The 20,811-nt window shown below is 37.8% G+C and overlaps 1 protein-coding gene across 2 annotated transcripts in view; it reads left to right on the top strand.

The window, feature by feature from the left end:
• The window catches only part of ClC-a (chloride channel protein 2), a 625,116-nt gene that overhangs the window by 402,384 nt on the left and 201,921 nt on the right, over positions 1–20,811 (top strand). For both annotated transcript variants that reach the window (XM_067141103.2, XM_067141101.2), the window contains exons 9-10: positions 6,030–6,132; positions 16,337–16,468. In XM_067141103.2, the coding sequence (XP_066997204.1) occupies positions 6,030–6,132; positions 16,337–16,468 (235 nt within the window). The remainder of the gene's footprint in view (positions 1–6,029; positions 6,133–16,336; positions 16,469–20,811) is intronic.

Here is a 20,811-nt window from a genome sequence, read left to right as displayed (position 1 = left end):
TTTTCAGGGGAGTTTCATTTTTTGTTTATTCAAAATATTGGCCATCAGCTTTTACACACTTCGCCCATCTTTCAGTTAAGTTATGAATACCATGCCAGAAAAACTGCTTGTCTTTTGTGGTAAACCATTCGTCAAACCATGTTCCAACTTCCTATAATTGCTGAAATGCTGCTCTGCGAGCACGTGCCCCACTGATGCTAAGAGGTGATAGTCAGATGGCGCCAGGTCGGGAGAGTACGGCGGGTGCAGAAGGATATCTCGTCCAAGCATTTCAAGGTGTCTTTCACTGGTTTTGCTGTGTGAGATGGCTCACGTGTAACAAAATCACTTTGCCATGTCTTCTTGCCCATTCCAGTCATCTTTCGATCAATGCGCGATATAAATTAATAATTTGTTAGTGATAGCATTGTGCATTAACAGTTTTACCAGGCTTCAAGAGTTCATTACTCAATACTGCTCTGGTCCCACCAGACACAAAGCATGGTCTTCTTGCCGAATTGATTTTGCCTTGGTGTTGAAGGACCAGCTTTGCCACGATTTTCTCAGTTTTCAAAATAAATCCATTTTTTGTCACCTGTTACAGTTTGATACAGAAATTATTTTTTTTCATGGCACTGAAGCAGCATTTCATAAGTGACTTTGCGATTTTCCATTTGCTGTTTATTCAAATCATGTGGGACATATTTACCAAGTTTATTGATCTTCCCCATTGCTCGTAAATGTCTGCTGATTGTTTCTTGTGACACATTTAATGCTTGTGCCAATTGCTATTGAGTTTGAGTTGGGTCATCATCCAGTAATGCCTACAATTGCTCATCTTCACACTTTTCTGGTCTACCATAGCGCATTGTCTTTCACATTGAAATCTCCACGTTCTAATTGATGGAGCATGTTCACCACATGTTTCTACCAGCAAACGATGACTTTCCACAGCCTTTTTCTTTTGATGCCGTACATGTTCTTTTTCAGGGACAAACGTTGACATGATCACTGAAAAATACAACGCAGGCGCTAGGGTTTGGCGGACTCAAACTTTTGTATGTTAGTAGGTTAATGCCAGGCGAACGTATGTGTCAAATTCATAAGCTGCGTACTGTTTGCTGGCTTTTATAGGGTTTTCCTCAATCTTTTTATTAGCATGTTATATTGAATAGCCGTTATAAATACTGAGACACATGTCCACTAGCAGTATCAGAGCTACTTGTTCAACTGGATATCTGACACAATTAGTTTAAATGATTTAACTTTATATGTTACTCTCCCCAGTTCTATTGAATTTTGTGTACATGTGTTACATGTGCATATGTTCCCTTGAGAGTAAATCATTGCACAATATTTTGAGTAAATTTGCTCTCATTTAGTCTTCTGATGATCTCAGTTTAGAAGTGATAGCCAGACTTAATTGATGGAACCTCTTCATAGAGCAGTATCGCACCAGAAAGATGATTCTGAGGTGATCATGTTGACATACGCACCAGGTTTTTAGAGTGTGGTCCAGGGCTTTACTTGGAAAATATGAACTACCAGTACTTGCCTAATATTGAAGCATTTTCTACATAGATCATAGATTCATAAGGGTGAGGTTCTGTTGTCATTTCTCTTTTCTGAGAATTGAGGTTATCTGCTGAACATCTTCACATATAGTTGTGGATCAAACTGTTGGAGTGTGGACTGCGGGTTTCATACGGTTACTAAACATTTAGTCTCCTAAGAGAGCACTTCTAACAGAAGTCCTAATTTCTTTCATTGTCCTGAAGGCTCATTCATTGTCATAGTGTTGACTGCTGATAAAAAGGGGAGGAGGTAATCTGGTTTTTTAACTTCATGCTTGTCTTCCTTGTACTGCTTGTAAGATCTAAGTACTGTATTGTACATGAATCTTCAGTGTTAAAAATACCTAACACTATCCTCTCCATATAGTGCATCTAAGATTTCTGACCATTCATATGGATACAACACATTAATTTAAGTGATTAGTAAGATCAACATAGATATCTTTCTCTAAATTGCCAGAATTTAGTTCTTTCTGAGATGACTAAGATGTCTTCTGTCTCAATTCCAAACAGACTTCCATAGGATTGTCTACCATTAATGGACTGAATTTTGTTGTTAAATTCATTTTAGTTTCTGGCCGTTTTTGGTATTGATCTAGATTTTTTTTTGTTGTTGTTGTTTGCATTGCTTCAAATACCTCACTTGTTCCTATGATTTTATCAGCCATAGGAAGGGATACCTCTCTTTTTGAAGATCCGATGATGGATCACCCAACTCTGTTGAAGTATCAAATATTATTCCCATATTTTCTAAAAATGTGGAAAATAATAAATAGTTTTTCAAGCCAGACTTAGATATTGCCAGAAAGTCTCTCTTGAATAATAATAATAATAATAATAATAATAATAATAATAATAATAATAATAATAATAATAAAAAATTATATTTATATATATTTATGATATATTTATATATATATAAAATATATCCATTATATTATTATTATTATTATTATTATTTCATGTGACTATTGCTAGCCTTGTGCAGCCCTTGTAACCCAGACCACCCCCCCAACAAGGGTGGGTTACATCTGCCATGTATAGGAAACATGGAAACATGTTAGTATATAGTGTAAGAGTTCCAAATACGATGGGGACAGCACAAACACAGTCCCCAAATGAGTGGAATTAACCGTTTAAGATTAAAATCCAAAAGGCACAATATTTTTCATTGTGTAGTCCTGATCGATGGATATTCCGTTCTGATATCATTGAATTACAGATTTTTAAAAATAACTTTCTCCTTGAATACTGGTACTCCTTTAGCAGTTGTACAACTGTTACACTGTTCACAGAGGAGGTAACTACTTACCAACCTATATTCATAAGAATTTTAATAGATAATTACACTAAAACAGTTTTGGTCAAGCTCTAACTGCAAATACTGAACAGGCATTATGGATGTGAGCATGGCATATTTTACACCTGTAAATACATACATTTCAAAATTCCACTTAATGTACTTCCATTTACAAGAGGGTTATAAAAATTGCAACAAATAATTAGCAAATCATTTCTAAGAAAAATAGTGATAAATAATCAAATGTAACACTGCCTAATTTCATACAGGGTATTTCAAAATTTTAACTTAAACTTTCTGCTAGTTTGCACTTGGATAACACAGTTCTATTCAAAGGACCTTATTTTTTTTTTTCTGAAATGACAGAATCACACATCCTAACATATTGAGTGTGTTACTTTTCTGATAAGTGACTTAAGAAATTAAAAAAATTAACAAACATAAATATTTTTTCTTCATAAAATGTGAAGTTCATGAATTTTTAAAATGTTAAAATCAAAGTTTTTGATAAATATCTCTCAACTCATTCCATAACACTACACAGATCACAACACTAAACCATCTTTGGAATTTCATGATAAATTGTACCAAAACCCGTAAAATATTATTTTCATTGAGGTCTTCTTAAATACCATACCGTCTATGAAATTAGCCAGTGATACTTTATATTTATTAAGATTATTTATCTCAGAAAGCATTTTCAATTGCATGTTGTGATTTTCATACCCCTCATGCAAATAGAGGTACATAAAATATGATCTGAGTATACTGAAGGGTGTAAACTGTGCCACGCTTATGTCCCAGTATCCTTAAATAAGATTAAACTTGAGCTTGTTTCTAAAGCCATGAAACAAAGGTGATGTTGGTCATCACAATATACCTCTTGCATACAGAAAAATTAGGTATGAGAATTTCTTAGGTAACAATTTAAAGTGCAGCTTTCATAAACCCTCCAGTTCATCATCATCATTGATCTGCATTTAGGGCTGTCACTCAGGTGGTAGATTCCCTATCAGTTGTTTACCTAGCCTTTCCTTAAGTGATATGAAAGAACTTTGACATTTATTGAACATTTCCCTTGATTATTCCAGTCCCTAATTCCTCTCCCTACAAATGAATATTTACCCCCAATTTGTCCTCTTGAATTCCAGGATTATCTCCGGACTATGATCTTTTGTACTTTTTAAAGCTCAACTCAAGCAGCTCATCATCGTACTCCCAGGTCTTCCCAGCTCTAAGTGTACAACATTTTCTTAATACTACTCATTTATCTGAAATCGCCCAGAACAAATTGTAGAGCTTTTCTTAGGATCCCTTCCATTTCTTGTATCAAGTAATCCTGGCGAGGGTCTCATACACAGGAATTATACTCTAAATGGGGTCTTACCAATGACTTATATGCCCTCTCCTTTACATCCTTACTACAGCCCCTAAACACTCTCATAACCATGTGCAGAGAACCATACCTTTATTTACTAGCTCATTTATGTGATTTCCCCAATGAAAATCTTTCCTTGTATTAACCATGAGGTACTCTCACCCCTTCAACATAGCAATTATAGTAAAACTGTAAGGATGTTTCCTTGTGATGAAACTTACAAATTGACTGTTCATCCTGTTTACTGTCACACTATTGTCTGCTGTCCATCTCTCAACATTATAGAGGTCTTTTTGCAGTCACTCACAATCCTGTAACTTATTTACTCACATCATTTATATATATTCACTTATACATTTATTCACTCATACCCATAAGTTACAGGATCTTCGAGATCTACGAAAAATCGCTGCATCATAGTGGTGATGTGCGGTCTAAGCTGTGGCTTGATAACACGTGACAAAGCCGGCAGCTCAGTAGGAGATGGATTATGGTGCCTGAAACAGTCCGTGTGGGCATGTTGTGTAGTTTGGCACACAGTATTTGAGTTTTAGGGAAGCAGGATGGCACAGAGAACATATTTGGATGATATTACATGTGGTCAAATCATCGGCAGATTAGAGGCTAACCACAGTCAGTGCCAGGAGGTGAATGTCACCTGTAGCATCATTTCATGGCAGTAGAGAAGTTCTAGGAGGAAGGAAACATTCAACGGCTGTACGGGCAAGATCGGTCATGTACTAAAATCCAACATCGGGATCATTATCTTGATTTAAGTGCCAGAAAAACGTCCAACCAGTACAGCACCTGCACTGGTTGGAGACCTCGCAGCCACCTTTGGGTCATAAATCTGCATCAGGCTGTGTATCGTCAACTTCAAGAGGTTGCTCTGTATTCTCGGCTACCCGTCAGATGCATTGTGGCTCTTCGAATGTGGTATCTTTCTCATGTTGATTGGACACAGGAACAGTCAGGTAGTGTCTTGTTCAGGGATGAGTTGCAGTTTATCCTGGAGAGTGAATCTCGCTGTCTGTTCACCTGGCACGCTCCTCGGACATGTTACAACTGTACCTATATTGTGGAAAGGGACTAATATGGTGGCGTCAGTGTTCTCGTTTGGGACAGCATCATATTAGGACTACTTGGACCCCACTGCATGTATTTCCTACGGGAGCTATTTATAGGGGTGACATCTTTCGACGGTATGTGCAGCTTTTTTGTGGTGCATATGGACCTGGGTTCAGGGCTGGCCTGGTGGACGAGTACCTGCAACGTGAGGATATCAAACATCTAGGGAGGTCAGTTCACTACTTGGACATAAATCTGATTGTACATGCATGGGATGCTCTAGGCTGAAGGTTTGCAGCTCCAACATCACATCATGGACTACTGTTGACCTCCAAAGGGTGCCTGTCCAGCAATGGGATGCATTATTGCAAGCCATACTGGACGGCGTGGTCCAGAGTATGGAGAGCCGATGTGCATCCTGTATTACCATGCGAGGTCATCACACCCCATATTGACACTCTGTATGCGACTGGTGGGGGGGGACACCACACACGGTCAGTGCCATCCACAATCTGTGCCCAGTTTTCCTGTATACATGGTATCAGTAACACAGTGTTGTGAGTCAAATTGTTGTCAGAGCACGCTTTAGTGCACACATTATCATTGTGCCCTTTTTCTGTGGATCTAAGAGATCCGTTAACTATGGAAGTGAGTGTACATTTATGTACACAAGTTCATTTTGACGAATTATTTTAGTAATCTATACTAATAAATGCTGTCATATTTTCAGTCGGTTCCTGTACCCTGGCATTGTTGCTCTGATGGTTGCAACAGTATCTTTCCCTGAACTCCTAGGTCAGTATATGGCTGCAGACCTCAATTCCCACGATCAGGTGAGAAACTTTTACTTTCTACCTTCGTTTTCCATTTGACTGATATTTTGTATTTTCCTCAGTGTAGTCACACAGATTGGACTAACTCTAAAATTACATAGGATGTTTCAGGAAGAAATGTCAAAACAATGAGAGGTACTGTGTCAAATGTGTGCCTAATTTGCTGTAATTGAGGAGATTGACCAAGCTGAAAACTGAGTCGCTTTACATTAATTCTTTAGGCTTTTGCTTCTGGGGCTGGATACAGAGTAAAATCTGCACAATCAAAGTTAAGGAGGAGAGGCATTGCTGACTTGTATAAATACTTGCGTCAAAGCAGAGAGGAATACAACACCCGAAGTCACAAAGTTCAAGCATCGTGTTCTGTCAACCATCAAGCATAAGTAGGGGTAATGATTTTTTCCCAATAGCAATATTATGTAAAATACTTAAAAAGGCTTGTACACTCATATTTTCATTTTTTCGACCTGTAAACCACTTTCTAATGTGAAACTTGACAATATGTAAAATTTGTGCTAAAGTGCAATATAAATGCAAAACTGACAATTATTTCAAATAAGAATTTACTTATATTTCTTATTCTTCTGCTTCTGGAAAAACATAAACTGAGGAGTTCACGCCCCTTGTACTGTCTGCAAATGCTGTTGATTTTCAAACTCTAATATCCAGAGTTCGCCCAATCAGCTGTGTAATGTATTTAGGGTCGTACCAAGTTTCTAGATGTTGAAAGATACTTTATTAAACACAGTTTCATTTAAAGAGACAGAATAGCACGAATGACAGATTCAAATGTTCAGTTATATTCATAATTTCCATCAGCAGTGCCATTGATTCATGAAAGAAACCAGATAATTTTGTATACAGTATTTTCTTTAATTCTGATTTTTGCGTAAGTATCCTTTTTTTTTTCTTATGCTTTAGTCTACATCAATTTAAAGTAAATATGCAGTTGTAGTATACTTTATTCATTTTTATTTTATAATTAGCTCTATGTAAATATGATTTTAAGTTCACATTAATATTATCAAAAGACATTACAAATTTCCCAGAATTAACTTAAATTCTATGTCATTATTCAGAACTCAACAAAATGCTATCCATAAGTAATCCCTTTTTTTTGGAGTGTGCCTGGGTGAAGCAGTTTGATTCCTCACCAGAATATGAGAAATTTAGAAGTAAGACTTCCACTTCCAAAGGGGCTCATGGCCCTGGAATTTACTTGGAATACACTAGAAATGCGTACCAAGTTAATTCCTGATGGAAACTCTATCCCACTTATTGACAACCTCCCAGGGACCTTTATGGCCTGTAAGAAAATGGCTTTGAGTTTGGTGCAATGTTTAAGATTTCAGCTATCTTCATGAAGTTTATTACAAAAGTTTGTTTTATCACAAATGTACATTCTTGTAGTCATGGCATTTCAAGAAGATTGAATCTCAGAATCCCGCTAAAGCATCTAAACCACATTGACTCAGCATATAAAGAAGGCTAAAATTCAAGTGTTAGTTGCTTACCTTTGAAGAAAAACGATGTGAGAGAGATCCATGCTGAGTTGGTTGCCAAGTGTGGGTGTAATAGCTGAACTATTACAGTTCTGAGATAAAATAAGCAAGTAGTGCAAGCTGTAGAAGGAAAAGAAAAAGAAAACAAGCTCAAGATGAAGCCATCATTGGAAAGAATGATGCTGGGTTATAGGCAAATAGTTCTGGAACTTCCTGATGAACTTACGGAAGCAATTACATTGCAAGGCTAGCGAAGTCAAAGACAATTGGTCTGCTCATTTACAATATGAGATGATGAAACATGCAGCTGCTTTGCCTCATTCCACTTATTTGCCAGACATGGTATCCAGTGACTTCTTCTTTCCTTGTTTGAACAGCCTACTGAGTGAAAAAAGGGGTTTTTTTTTGCCAATTTGGGTTATTACTGGTGTCTGGAAGTCCAGAACATAAGCAACTGAAGCACATGAACATCTGTATCAAACTCATTTATTTAGCCATGTTAAAAGGCTGTTGAATATGAGGCTCTGTTGCAAAACCTGCTTAATGTGCAAGGAAAGCAATGAAAATCCATATAAAAACCTGCTTAATGCACTTAAAAATTAGGAGCCATCTGTTAGGATTTATTGAAGGTCTACAATAAAAAAAATTAGCTGCATTATTACAGACATTACAGACAGTACTGCGAAGCACATTGGTGCAAGGTTGTTAACCCTGGAAAGCCTAACACTTTTCACAACTTAATTTGCCCGAGGTGAGTCCACTGGACACTGTTACAAAACATAGCTTTCACTATGCTTCATATCCATTTAATACACATTTGTGTGTCACTACACTGTATTTAAATACATTTTGAAGCAATCTGTGCATACCTGAAAAATTCTAGTAGGTAACAGCTTACAAGAAAATATGTACTACAAGTTACAGACAGTACATGAAATTACTCATACTACAGTGTCACATACAGTACCTACTTAGACCCATTTTCATATCAAGCATTTTCTTTCACAAGCAGAGTGTTCTGAACACACATTTTTCTTACACTTGTCACATACTTGTCTTTGCATCGACCTTTTTTAGCATCACATAAATAGCACCTCTTTTTCTTGGGGGGTTCGTTTGGTGAAGATGTCGACGAAGTTTCAGCTGGATCTGGAACAGTAGCTTGAACAGCTGCCAACGTTGCTCTTTGCAAACCAATTCTTGGCCTTCGTTTTGTGTCCTTCGATAAGAATTTCTGCTAAGTCGATCAAAAAGACCTTAGCCTTGTCTACATTATGGCTTCTAGAAGGATGTTACACAATATGTCTTCTCATAAATTCTAGAGTGCCTAACAGTACAGTTATAATGTAAAGAACATTCTACAACCATCTAGTATCAAGGATATGTTACTCTGGATGTTACAATGTGTTGCACAATGTTACTGTGGATTATACATCATATATAGAAGTAATAATAAATTATATACTGTACTATCAATTACAGGTTCTTACATTAACTAAACTCATATGGATATATGTATATAACACATGTTTCATGACATAACCTCACAAATAACATGATCGTCTGACTACGTAAATAATAATAATACTAATACTAATAAGTAGATGTAAACACTTCATTGCCATACCTCACAAGTCATAATCATAATCACTATAATAATAATAATAATAATAATAATAATAATAATAATAATAATAATAATAATAATAATAATCATCATCATCATCATCATCAAAGTTCAATACCCAATTATCACCCATGGGTTAGAGAATATTTTTTTCAACTTATATCAGTCTATTACACTTGCGTCATCTTTAATCACCTGTATTCTTTTCTGCCCTCTTCATTTCTTGTATTCATGTATTTTTGTCGTTCATCAACAAGGTCTAGTATCTCCTGAGTTATCCACAGGAAGATGGATACCGACATTCTGCGAGTCGGAATGTGGAATGTTAAAACTTTGAATCGTTGTGGTTGGCTAGAGAATCTGGAAAGGGACATGGATAGACTGAACTTAGATGTAGTAGGCATAATTGAAGTACGTTGGCAGGAAGAACAGGATTTTTGGTCAGGCAACTACCGAATTATCAACACAAAATCAAACAGGTGAAATGCAGGAATTGGTTTAATAATGAATAAGAAATTTGGGCAGCAGGTAAGCTACTATGACCAGCATAGTGAAAGAATTATTGTTATCAAGATAGACACCAAATCAATGCCTGCCACAATAGTGCAAGTCTGTATGCCTACTAGTTCAGCAGATGATGAGGAAATCGAAAGAATATATGAAGAGATAGAAGATTTAGTACAATATGTAAAATGTGACAAGAATCTAATTGTGATGGGAGACTGGAATACAGTGGTAGGCCAAGGAAGAGAAGGTAGTACAGTAGGAGAATTCAGATTGGGACAAAGGAATGAAAGAGGAAATCAGCTGGTTGAATTCTGCACTGATCTTAATTTAGTCCTTGCTAATACTTGGTTCAAACACCACAAACGATGACTGTATACATGGATGAGACCTGGAGACACTGGAAGGTGTCAAATAGACTTCATTATGATTAGGCAGAGATTCAGAAACCAGGTGTTGGATTGCAAAACTTTCCCAGGAGCAGACATGGACTCTGACTACAACTTGTTGGTCATGAAATGCCATCTGAAGTTGAAGAAATTGAAGAAAGGAAGGAATGCAAGGAAATGGGATGATTATGAAAGAAAAGAGTGTGAAGGATTGTTTCGAGGAACATGTTGCACAAGGACTAAATGAAAAGGCTGAAGGAAACACAATAGAGGAAGAGTGGACAGTCATGAAGAATGAGGTTGGTAGGGCTGCTGAAGAAACATTAGGAAGGAAGGAAAGATCAACTAAGAATCAGTGGATAACTCTGGAGATACTAGACCTGGTTGATGAACGACAAAAATACAAGAATGCAAGAAATGAAGAGGGCAGGAGAGAATACAGGTGGTTAAAGATGACGCAAGTGTATAACTTGAAAAAATATTCTTTAACCCATGGGTGATAATTCAAGTAGTGGTATCAAACATTATTATTATTATTATTATTATTATTATTATTATTATTATTATTATTATTATTATTGAAGATTATGCAGACTCCGACCTTGACAATAGCAGTTCTGAGAATAGAGTTACATTAGATGATAGATTTAATGCTTTGGAGGTAAGAGTGATTTTGAATTTTTGTTAAAATACAGTACCACACACTTTAATTACAGTACTGTAATAAAATTACTGTATACAGTATTCAGTTCAGTAGTAACGAAAACAGTGTTTCATTATTTCAGATTGTTTTGCGCTTTGTTGAACAAAGCAATGAACCTACACCAGCTGATGTATTGTTGATTAAATGGTGGCGCGACACAGCTGCACGACAGTTCTGCACCAAGAAAATTCAGAAGAAAATTACTGATTTTATATAATGAGGGACATTATGTAAACATATTAATGTTAATATTCAGTATGCACCTTTGCTTAACAGAGTTTATGCATTTTTTTTTCTCGACATTTAACTTCCTTAAATATTTACCATGTGTCATCCAAAAAAACGTGTCAACCGAAGTGGCTCCGCCCTGTTTATTTTGGATAAACAGGGTTCTACTGTATTATTATTATTATTATTATTATTATTATTATTATTTACGTAGTCAGACGATCATGTTGTGTGTGAGGTTATGTCATCAAACATGTTGTATACATATACGAGGGTTGGAGCAAAAGTCATGGCAACTATTTTTTGTCTTGAAGATACCAGTCTGGTTGGAAAATGGGACATATACAGACAAAAGGACAAGGTGTTAACTACATGTGTGGACAATGAATAGCACTGAAATATTATAACACACTAATTAATTACTGTAGTATACAGGGCAATATGGCCTTCCCGATGCAAAAGAATGACAACACAGTACACATAAAGTTGACATGACAAACCTGGGCCTTAAGACCCTCAAAGCTCGAAGTAGTCCCCTGCTACTGACACCACACGCTGCCAACGATATGGGAGGCGCTGAATACCATCTGTCTCAGCATTTGCCGCACCATGTGTGAATCGGGTCACCTGTTGGCGCACAGCATTAGCAATGTCCTCTCGTGTTGCAAACTGCCTACCACGTAGTGGTTCCTTAATCTTTCGAAATGTCAGGAGAGTACGGTGGGTGCTCCAATTCTTCCCATCACCATCATCACAGCAGTTGCCCTACACACTCTGCTTTATGTGGTTTTGCATTGTTATGCAGGATTATTGCACTGTCCACAAGATCCGCATGTTTCTCCCGAATGCCATGTCGTATCTGTCGCACCAGGAAGTCCGTGTAGTACTGTGCAGTCACGACACCCCTGACATCATACGCGACGACCACCATCAATTTGACTGCAGAAGGATTCTGACGAACCTTCTGCCTCCTTGGTGATCCAGCATGTCGCCACTCCGTGGACTGACGTTTCAGTTCTGGTTCGTATGCCCTGGCCCAAAATTCATCGATGGCGATTATTCGTGACAAGAATTGATCGCCGTCCTGTTGCCAGCGTGCAAGGTGGTCAGAGCATATTGCATAACGCACCCACCTTTGAACTTCCATCAGCGCATGCGGTACCCAGCGCAATGCAATTTTGAGCAGTTCCAGCTCATTACACAATATCCTGTGGACGGTGCGTTTCTCGATGCCACTTGCCCTCTCTAACTCCAGTAGCGTCCATCGTCTGTCTTCATCCAAGAGCTGCTCAATGACGGCACGTGTCACGTCGGTCCGCACACTAACAGGTTGTCCCGAACGTTGCTCATCACTGGTTGACACACGTCCTTGCTGAAACTTTCCTACCCACCGTGCTACTGTATGGTATGGTAGAGCATTATTCCCAAGGGCTTCCAGTAATTCACTGTGACATTCCATCGCATTTCTCCCTCGGAGAATGGCTATTTTGATGTAAGCGCGCTGCTCAACACGGGTTACTTCCATCTTGCACGACACTCACCAACTGACTGATTTCACAGCCCTCGCTGCGCTACTACCAGCTATCACAGAGCCATCTGTTGTTCTGCATACACACACTGCCTGCAGAACTTCCACACGACACATATATGTTTGTGATCCATTCACATATCTACAAGAAAAAAAAGTAGTTGCCATGACTTTTGCCCCAATCCTCATATCTATATGCGTTTAGTTAATGTAAGGTCCTGTAATTAATAGTACGGTATATAATTTATTATTACCTGTATATATGATGTATAATCCAAGCCCGCGTGGTGGCCATGATCGTTAAGGCGCTGAAGTCTAAACGGTCTGACACCGAGGTTAGCCGGTTCAAGTCCTGTTGGTCGAAAAAAATTTCACCTTCAGAATGTTGGCTGGCAGGGTAGGGGAGGTGGTGGTATACAATTTCTAATCACTAGATTGCGTGCCAAAAGCCTGGATTAAATTCCAAACCTCTCCACAGTGCCCATATGGAGTGAGGGCGTATGACACTGTCGATGGTGATTTGCCCGTCGGATGGAGACATTAAACCTTGAGCAGACACCTTGGTGCTATTCGACAGGAGTAGGCTATGTTCCGGCACCGGGTTTCACCCTCTCCCTACTATCATATATCACGTCATTCATTTCATCTCATTAACTCCTCTGATGAGGTTGACGTCAAAAAGGGCATCCAGTCGTAAAAACCCGCCACGACAGATTCATCTCACCTCATACTTGACCCCGTAAGGAAATGGGACAAAGGTTGGACAAACAAACATATGATGTATAATCCACAGTAACATTGTGCAGGTGCTGACAAGTGTGAAAACTACCACACCATTAGTTTACTATCTCATGCCTGCAAAACTTTAACATGTATTATTTACAGAAGAATGGAAAGACAAGTTGAAGCTGAGTTGGGAGAAGATCAGTTTGGCTTCAGAAGAAATATAGGATGACTTGAAGCAATCCTGACTTTACGTCTGATCTTAGAGGATCAAATTAAGGACGACAAGCCCACATACGTGGCATTCATAGATGTAGAAAAGGCATGCGATAATGTTGATTGGATCAAGCTATTTGAGATTCTGAAGGTGATTGGGATAAGATAATGAGAAAAAAGAATTATCTACAATCTGTATAAGTAATAAGAATGAAAGGCTTTGAAAAAGAAGCTGCAATCCACAAAGAAGTGAGGCAAGGCTGCAGTTTGTCCCCCTCTTTTTCAATGTTTGTATAGAACATGCAGTAAAGAAATCAATGAGGAATTTGGAAAGGGAATTACAATCCAAGGAGAGGAATCAAAACCTTGAGATTGCCAATTATATTGTTATTTTATCTGAGACTGCAGAAGATCTTGAAGTTGCTGAATGGTATGGACGAAATCTTGGGTAAGGAGTACAAGATGAAAATAAATAAGTCCAAAACAAAAGTAATGGAGTGCAGTCGAATGAAGGCAGATCGTGCAGGTAATATTAGATCAGGAAATGAAGTCTTGAAGGAAGTACTTGAATATTTTTACTTGGGTAGTAAAATAACTAACGATGGCAGAAGTAAGGAAGGCATAAAATGCAGACTAGCACAAGCAAGGAAGAGCTTTCTTAAGTAAAGGAATTTGCTCACTTCAAACATTGATATAGGAATAAGGAAGATGTTTCTGAAGACTTTCATCTGGAGTGTGGCATTGTATGGAAGTGGAACATTCGACGATAACTAACTCAGAAAGAAAGAGAATAGAAGTTTTTGAAATGTGGCGTTACAGAAGAATGCTGAAGATGAGATGGATAGATCAAATCACAAATGAAGAGATACTGAATCAAATTGGTGAGAGGAGATAGATTTGGCTAAATTTGACCAGAAGAAGAGATAGAATGATTGGACACATCTCAAGACACCCAGGACTTGTTCATTTGGTTTTGGAAGGAAGTGTAGGCAGCAAGAATGGTAGGGGTAAACCAAGGTATGAATATGACAAGCAGATTACAGCAGATGTAGGATGCAGTAGTTATGTAGAAATGAAAATTTTAGCACAGGATAGGGTGACATGGATAGCTGCATCACACCAGTCTATGGACTGATGAATTAAACATCATCATGTGCAACTAATCCACTGATCAAGAGATAACGGAAATTTCCTCAGGAGTTCAAAGGCTTTTGCAGCCGTTACCCTTCACCCCCACCATACCAATACACGAGGGATTTTTAAAATGAAGAATCATGCCTTTGTTGTTTGGATTCCCCATAAAAATTCAGGTCCCATGGCTACAACCATGATGTCAACAGTCATATAAACCTACAAGCTTTGGGTTTTCTTTTGATGTTGTTAGAGTCATTACTGCAGTTCAAAATGACATCCTCAGGACATGTCTATAAAGGCTATGATGTCCTCTCTTATCAGATTTTTAAAAATGACTCATCGTGATTAAGAGAACTGTACATCATCAAAGGTGATGGCATACATCCAGACTACCCATGCCTTCTCTAGAATTGCATCTTGAATTTCATCCTAACAGCGATCCATTTCATTTTGAGTGCTTGCTAATATGTAAAAAGTAGCCCAGGAATAGTTCAATGTACGTAGAATTGCATAGCACAGTATTTATGGCAATCTCAGATTTTCTTTCACAGCATCCTTTACTTCTAATAGCAGTTCTATATGCAACTAATGCACACTTTCTGTGTTTCACTCAAAACCTACATCACAACTGTGAAGCCCGCAACAAAGCAGTCCCTGCGAATCATTGTTATTTTTGAAGTGCTTTGCTTAAGTTATCCAGCCATTATACCAATGTCCCTACACAGGAAGGTTGAGCGACTTGCAAACATCAAAGTTGAAATAATTCATAAGATCCTACTTTCATTTTCCAGATTTTGGTAGGTAGTCACGAATAAGGTAGCTTGGCAACTTTTGAGCTCATATTTGTAGGAGATAGCTAAGAATATTATCTACCAGCAAGACAGCAAATTATACTGTCTCTTTCCATGGGAATGCAAAATTCTAGCATTACTATTTAACATGGAGTAACTTTTCAATAGAACTTTATCTAAAGTGATTATCTGTGAAGAGGAATGGTGACCATATTTATCCCCAGCAAACAAAGTACAACTCAAATAGTACAAACCATGATGTGTGTGGGAAGACACTGGTCAGTTGGAATTGTCAAAGTGATATTTCAGCATGAAACTCTTCCCTAATTTTCCCTGTTCTTTTTGCTTAAAGAAAGGAACCTCAAAATCATGAAGTAGTAGTGTCCATGTGCTTGACAGAATCCTTTAATTGAAGAGTACTAACAAAATAAGGTACATCTCCATTGCAGCTGGAGAGGAAGAGTACAAAGCAGGGAAAGAACTGCATTGTGGTGCATATTAATATTGTTTTTTAACAGGAACAGTCTTGTACCTCTCCTTTCAATATCTTGTTAAAAGGGTTGACAGAGTGTTTCCTTCCACCATCTGACTCCTTTGGAGATCATTGCTCCTTTTCCTTTCAACTTTTCCCCTCATTTCTTTCTTCCGCAGAAATTCCAAAAATGATGTATTTTTTTCTTCATTTCCCCGATTCTGAACATCAGCTGTATTTGTAATTCTCCCATAACCTCTGCGTGTACAGTCTATGCACCTGGGCTGCTTACAGAATGTATTTCACACTTCTTAGATACTGAAAATTTTACTACGTGTGTACTACCCATTGACCTGATACATTTGATTAAAATGTTGTCTGTTCCAGGTATCAGGGTTATTCACTAATTTTACATGGACTAAAAGGGACTTGACTGTGGAAGAGGCCGAAATAGTTCGACATTGGACCACACCACATACAGGAGTATTTGTGAGTCTAGCTGGTTTCATCATATTCCATGTGAGTGGTACATACTACTTCTGGTCATACTCTAATTTAAAAAGTAGGTACTACCAGTACTTGCAAACATGATTGAGGAAAGTTATATTTTTCTTTCATACTATAATTATAGAAAATTAGGAGTTCATCAGCTAGAGTGGATTTTAGGATCAAAGTTACAGTGTGTGATAAGCCATATAAAGGAAAGATATTCCAGGAGGTATACGAGTAGTTAGTTGAATTATTGTTTTGTAGATTTATAAACTGTACTGGTACCATTAGTACTGATTTGTGATTTCTTGCTTGGTCAGTGACCTAATAAATCTCCCTCCTCCTATATACTGGTACTCATATCAATAGCCTCCCCTGTGAACCATGTGACCTTGCCGCGGTGGGGAGGCTTGCGTGTCTCAGTGAAGAGCAGATAGCCAAGCCGCAGGTGCAACCATATCGGATGGGTATCTGTTGAGAGACCAGACTAAGGAATGGTTCATCGAAAGGGGGATAGGAACCTTTCAGAAGTTGCAAGGATGGCAGTCTAGATGATTGAATGATATGGCCTTGTAATAATACTCAACTTGGATTAGCTTTGTTGATACTGCTACACGGCTGAAGCAATGGGAAACTACAGTCGTAACTACATCCTGAGGACATGCAGTTCTCTCCGTATGAATGATGTACTGATGATGGCTTCCTCCCGGGTAAAATATTCCAGAGGTAAACTAGTCCCCCGTTCGGATCTCCGGGTGGGGACTACACGAGAAGGGGTGATCATCAGGAAGATGGATACTGACATTCTGCGAGTCGGAGCGTGGAATGTTAGAAGTTTGAATCATTGTGGTAGGTTAGAGAATCTGAAAAGGGAGATGGGCAGACTAAAGTTAGATGTAGTCGGTATAAGTGAAGTACGTTGGCACGAAGAATAGGATTTTTGGTCAGGCGACTACCAAATTATCAACACAAAATCAAACAGGGTAAATGCAGGAGTTGGTTTCATAATGAATAAGAAACTAGGGCAGCGGGTAAGCTACTATGACCAACATAGTGAAAGAATTATTGTCGTCAAGATAGACACCAAATCAATGCCCACCACATCAGTGCAAGTCTATATGCCTACTAGTTCAGCGGATGATGAGGAAATCGAAAGAATATATGAAGAGATAGAAGATTTAATACAATATGTAAAAGGTGACAAGAATCTAATTGTGATGGGAGACTGGAATGCAGTGGTAGGCCAAGGAAGAGAAGGTAATACAGTAGGAGAATTCGGATTGAGACAAAGGAACGAAAGAGGAACTTGGCTGGTTGAATTCTGCACTGATCATAATTTACTCCTTTACACCACAAATGACGGCTGTATACATGAACGAGACCTGGAGTCACTGGAAGGTATCAAATACACTTCATTATGATTAGGCAGAGATTCAGAAACCAGGTGTTGGATTGCAAAACTTTCCCAGGAGCAGACGTGGACTCTGACCACGACTTGTTGGTCATGAAATGCCATCTGGAGTTGAAGAAATTGATGAAAGGAAAGAATGCAAAAAGATGGGATCTAGACAAGTTGAAAGAAAAGAGTGTGAGGGATTGTTTCAAGGAACATGTGGCACAAGGGCTAAATGAAAAGGCTGAAGGAAACACAATAGAGGAAGAGTGGATAGTCATGAAAAATGAAGTCAGTAGGGCTGCTGAAGAAATGTTACGAAGGAAGAAAAGATCAACAAAGAATCAATGGATAACTCAGGAGATACTAGACCTGATTGATGAATGACAGAAATACAAGAATGCTAGAAATGGCAGAAAAGAATACAGGCGATTAAAGAATCAAGTGGATAGAAAGTGCAAGGTAGCTAAGGAAGAATGGCTGAAGGAGAAGTGCAAGAATTACATACTATCCACTTCATTCCGTATCGATATTGTAATCAAGATAACAATTAAGTAAAAGGTTCCACCTGATCGATACTTTTTATTATTTAGCCTTCGGCTAAATTTATGTCATTAAAAACTTACAGAACATGTTTCGATTGCTTAGCAATCATCATCAGCTGTTTCGCTTAAAGCTTAGGTGAAAAAAGCATAAAACATTTCATAATTAAAATTAAAATGTGTTAGTAAGGGACGTTTAAGTGATGAGGGAGGATGGATGAGGGGGTTATCTTTGTTAGTTAAAATTAAGATTATACAAATTAAAAACTATTCTAAACTAAAACATCTTTGATTTCATTCGTTGTCACTTGCACTGGTTCATTGTTAAGTTTGGCAGTTTTCTGTTAATGCTGTTGCAAACTTGTCTTGATGGTATAGTGTTCCTTCTTTTTCTAGACCTTTCTTACTGTCCGGTGGAGAAGATTATGTAGATTGTTGGTCGAATTGTTCGGTTTTCATTTAGTTGGATACTTTGGAGTACGATCTGTAACCGGCAGGAAAATGTAACTATTAATTAAAAATTGTTAGAGGGTATGTTGCCTAAAGAAATTGTTTGCATTTTAAAAATGAAACTGTAAAGTTTAAAAACTTACCCTATCCAATTATTCGTTGTACGAATTTTATTCGGAATCATTAAGTCAGGAAGTTTGGTGTACTACCTGTAACCGGTAGAGAAAACGAGTTTGTTAATTGAGAATACCTGGAAATGTGTAGTAGCTGTGTGACGAGGACGTTTTGCTGGCTTGGTTTGGAGGGGGAAGTGACGGCGTGTTGTCATTTGTTGTCATGTCCAGGGGGTTGGCTTCTATTTGTGACGTAGCTGCTTTGTGATTTCTTCCTACTTTCGCTGGGCGTATTCGATTGCCTTCTAATAATTCCATGTATCTCAATATGTGTTCAAACAAGGGGTTTCTTTGTTCGTTCATTTCATTTAAATTTTTTTCCTTGTTAAACAACTTATCCAGAAATATATGTATACTTTCCAAATTATTCATTAGTCTTCCTTTATTTAGTCTTTTGATGATTGCAAGATCCTGATTGATATTTGTGGCCTGTCTCTTTCATATGTTCGCCCATTGCTGAAAACCTCCTGTGTTTTTCTGCGTTAACATGTTCTTGGTATCTTATTACGAAGTTGCGTCCGGATTGCCCGACATGTGGCCTGACACTAATTACATGTTAACTTGTAAATTCCTGAATTTTGAAACTTTCCTTCACTATTCTCATTGACTTAATTATGATTAAAGAACCTGTGTCTAGTATTGTTGTTCGTTGAAAACTCTATCTCAATGTCGTGCTTCCTAAACAAGTTAGTGATTGCATAAATGTTCGGATTATTAAAAGTGAACCTCACGTATTTTTTGGTTCGTTCTGTTTGTTTAGTTAAATTTTTTTGCTGTTTGTATTTGCGTTTGGTGATTAGCCCGTTGATCATTTTTAAATTAAAGCCGTTTAGGAGGGCTTGTTGTCGAATGAAATAATAATAATGTTATTTGTTTTACATCCCACTAACTACTTTTTAAGGTCTTCGGAGATGCCGAGGTGCCAGAATTTAGTCCTGCAGGAGTTCTTTAACGTGCCAGTAAATCTACCAACACGGGGCTGTCGTATTTGAGCACCTTCAAATACCACCGGACTGAGCCAGGATCGAACCTGCCAAGTTGGGGTTAGAAGGCCAGCGCCTTAACCGTCTGAGCCACTCAGCCCGGCTGTCGAATGAAAGTTAGTTCTTTATTCCTCTCTTTATCAGTTAACAGAATTTCGAAGGCTCTGTTAACAAAGCTGTGATAAGCAGATTTTTTCTGTGAATCAGGGTGTAAGGAGTTATTATGAAGTAGCTACTGTACCTCTTTAAGTGACTTTGATTCATATGACACAACCTTTGCAGCTCATCTTTTGTTGCATTTTCTAGTGGAGACACCCCATTCTGCCTCAACCATGACTATGAATTAAAGGAAATATTAAAATGAAATTCTGTAACATCATTAAGTATCATTCAGTAGAAGAAAATATTCAATCTAGTATAATTACCATTAATTGATCCTTCCTCCATTTTGTTGTCAGTTGATGCTCTACAAGCTTACAGTGATTTATGTATCCATCGCAATAACACAGGGTCCTACATTTTTTAATCTTACGATTAATTGTGCTTCCACCCACATCTGAAATTTCTCACTGTTCATAGCACCATGATAATCTTGATTTCTCTTCAAGTTTGTGGCAAATATCAAATCTTCACCTGTAAAAATGTTCAGTTTTAGTATGAAGTTATTTCTTCTAAAAAAGTATATTCCCTAAAAATATGAAATCACCCTCTTCATTGATATTAATAGACAAAAATTGTGATATAACTATAAACACTCATTTTAATACCTTAGAACAAATGTAGTTGCTACGAACACTGAACCTATATCAGGCACTAAGAAATAAGAAGCTTA

This window comes from Anabrus simplex, chromosome 2 (assembly GCF_040414725.1).
Source record: "Anabrus simplex isolate iqAnaSimp1 chromosome 2, ASM4041472v1, whole genome shotgun sequence".
Classification (NCBI taxonomy): Eukaryota; Metazoa; Arthropoda; class Insecta; order Orthoptera; family Tettigoniidae; genus Anabrus; species Anabrus simplex.
This window is presented reverse-complemented; position numbering and strand designations above follow the sequence as displayed.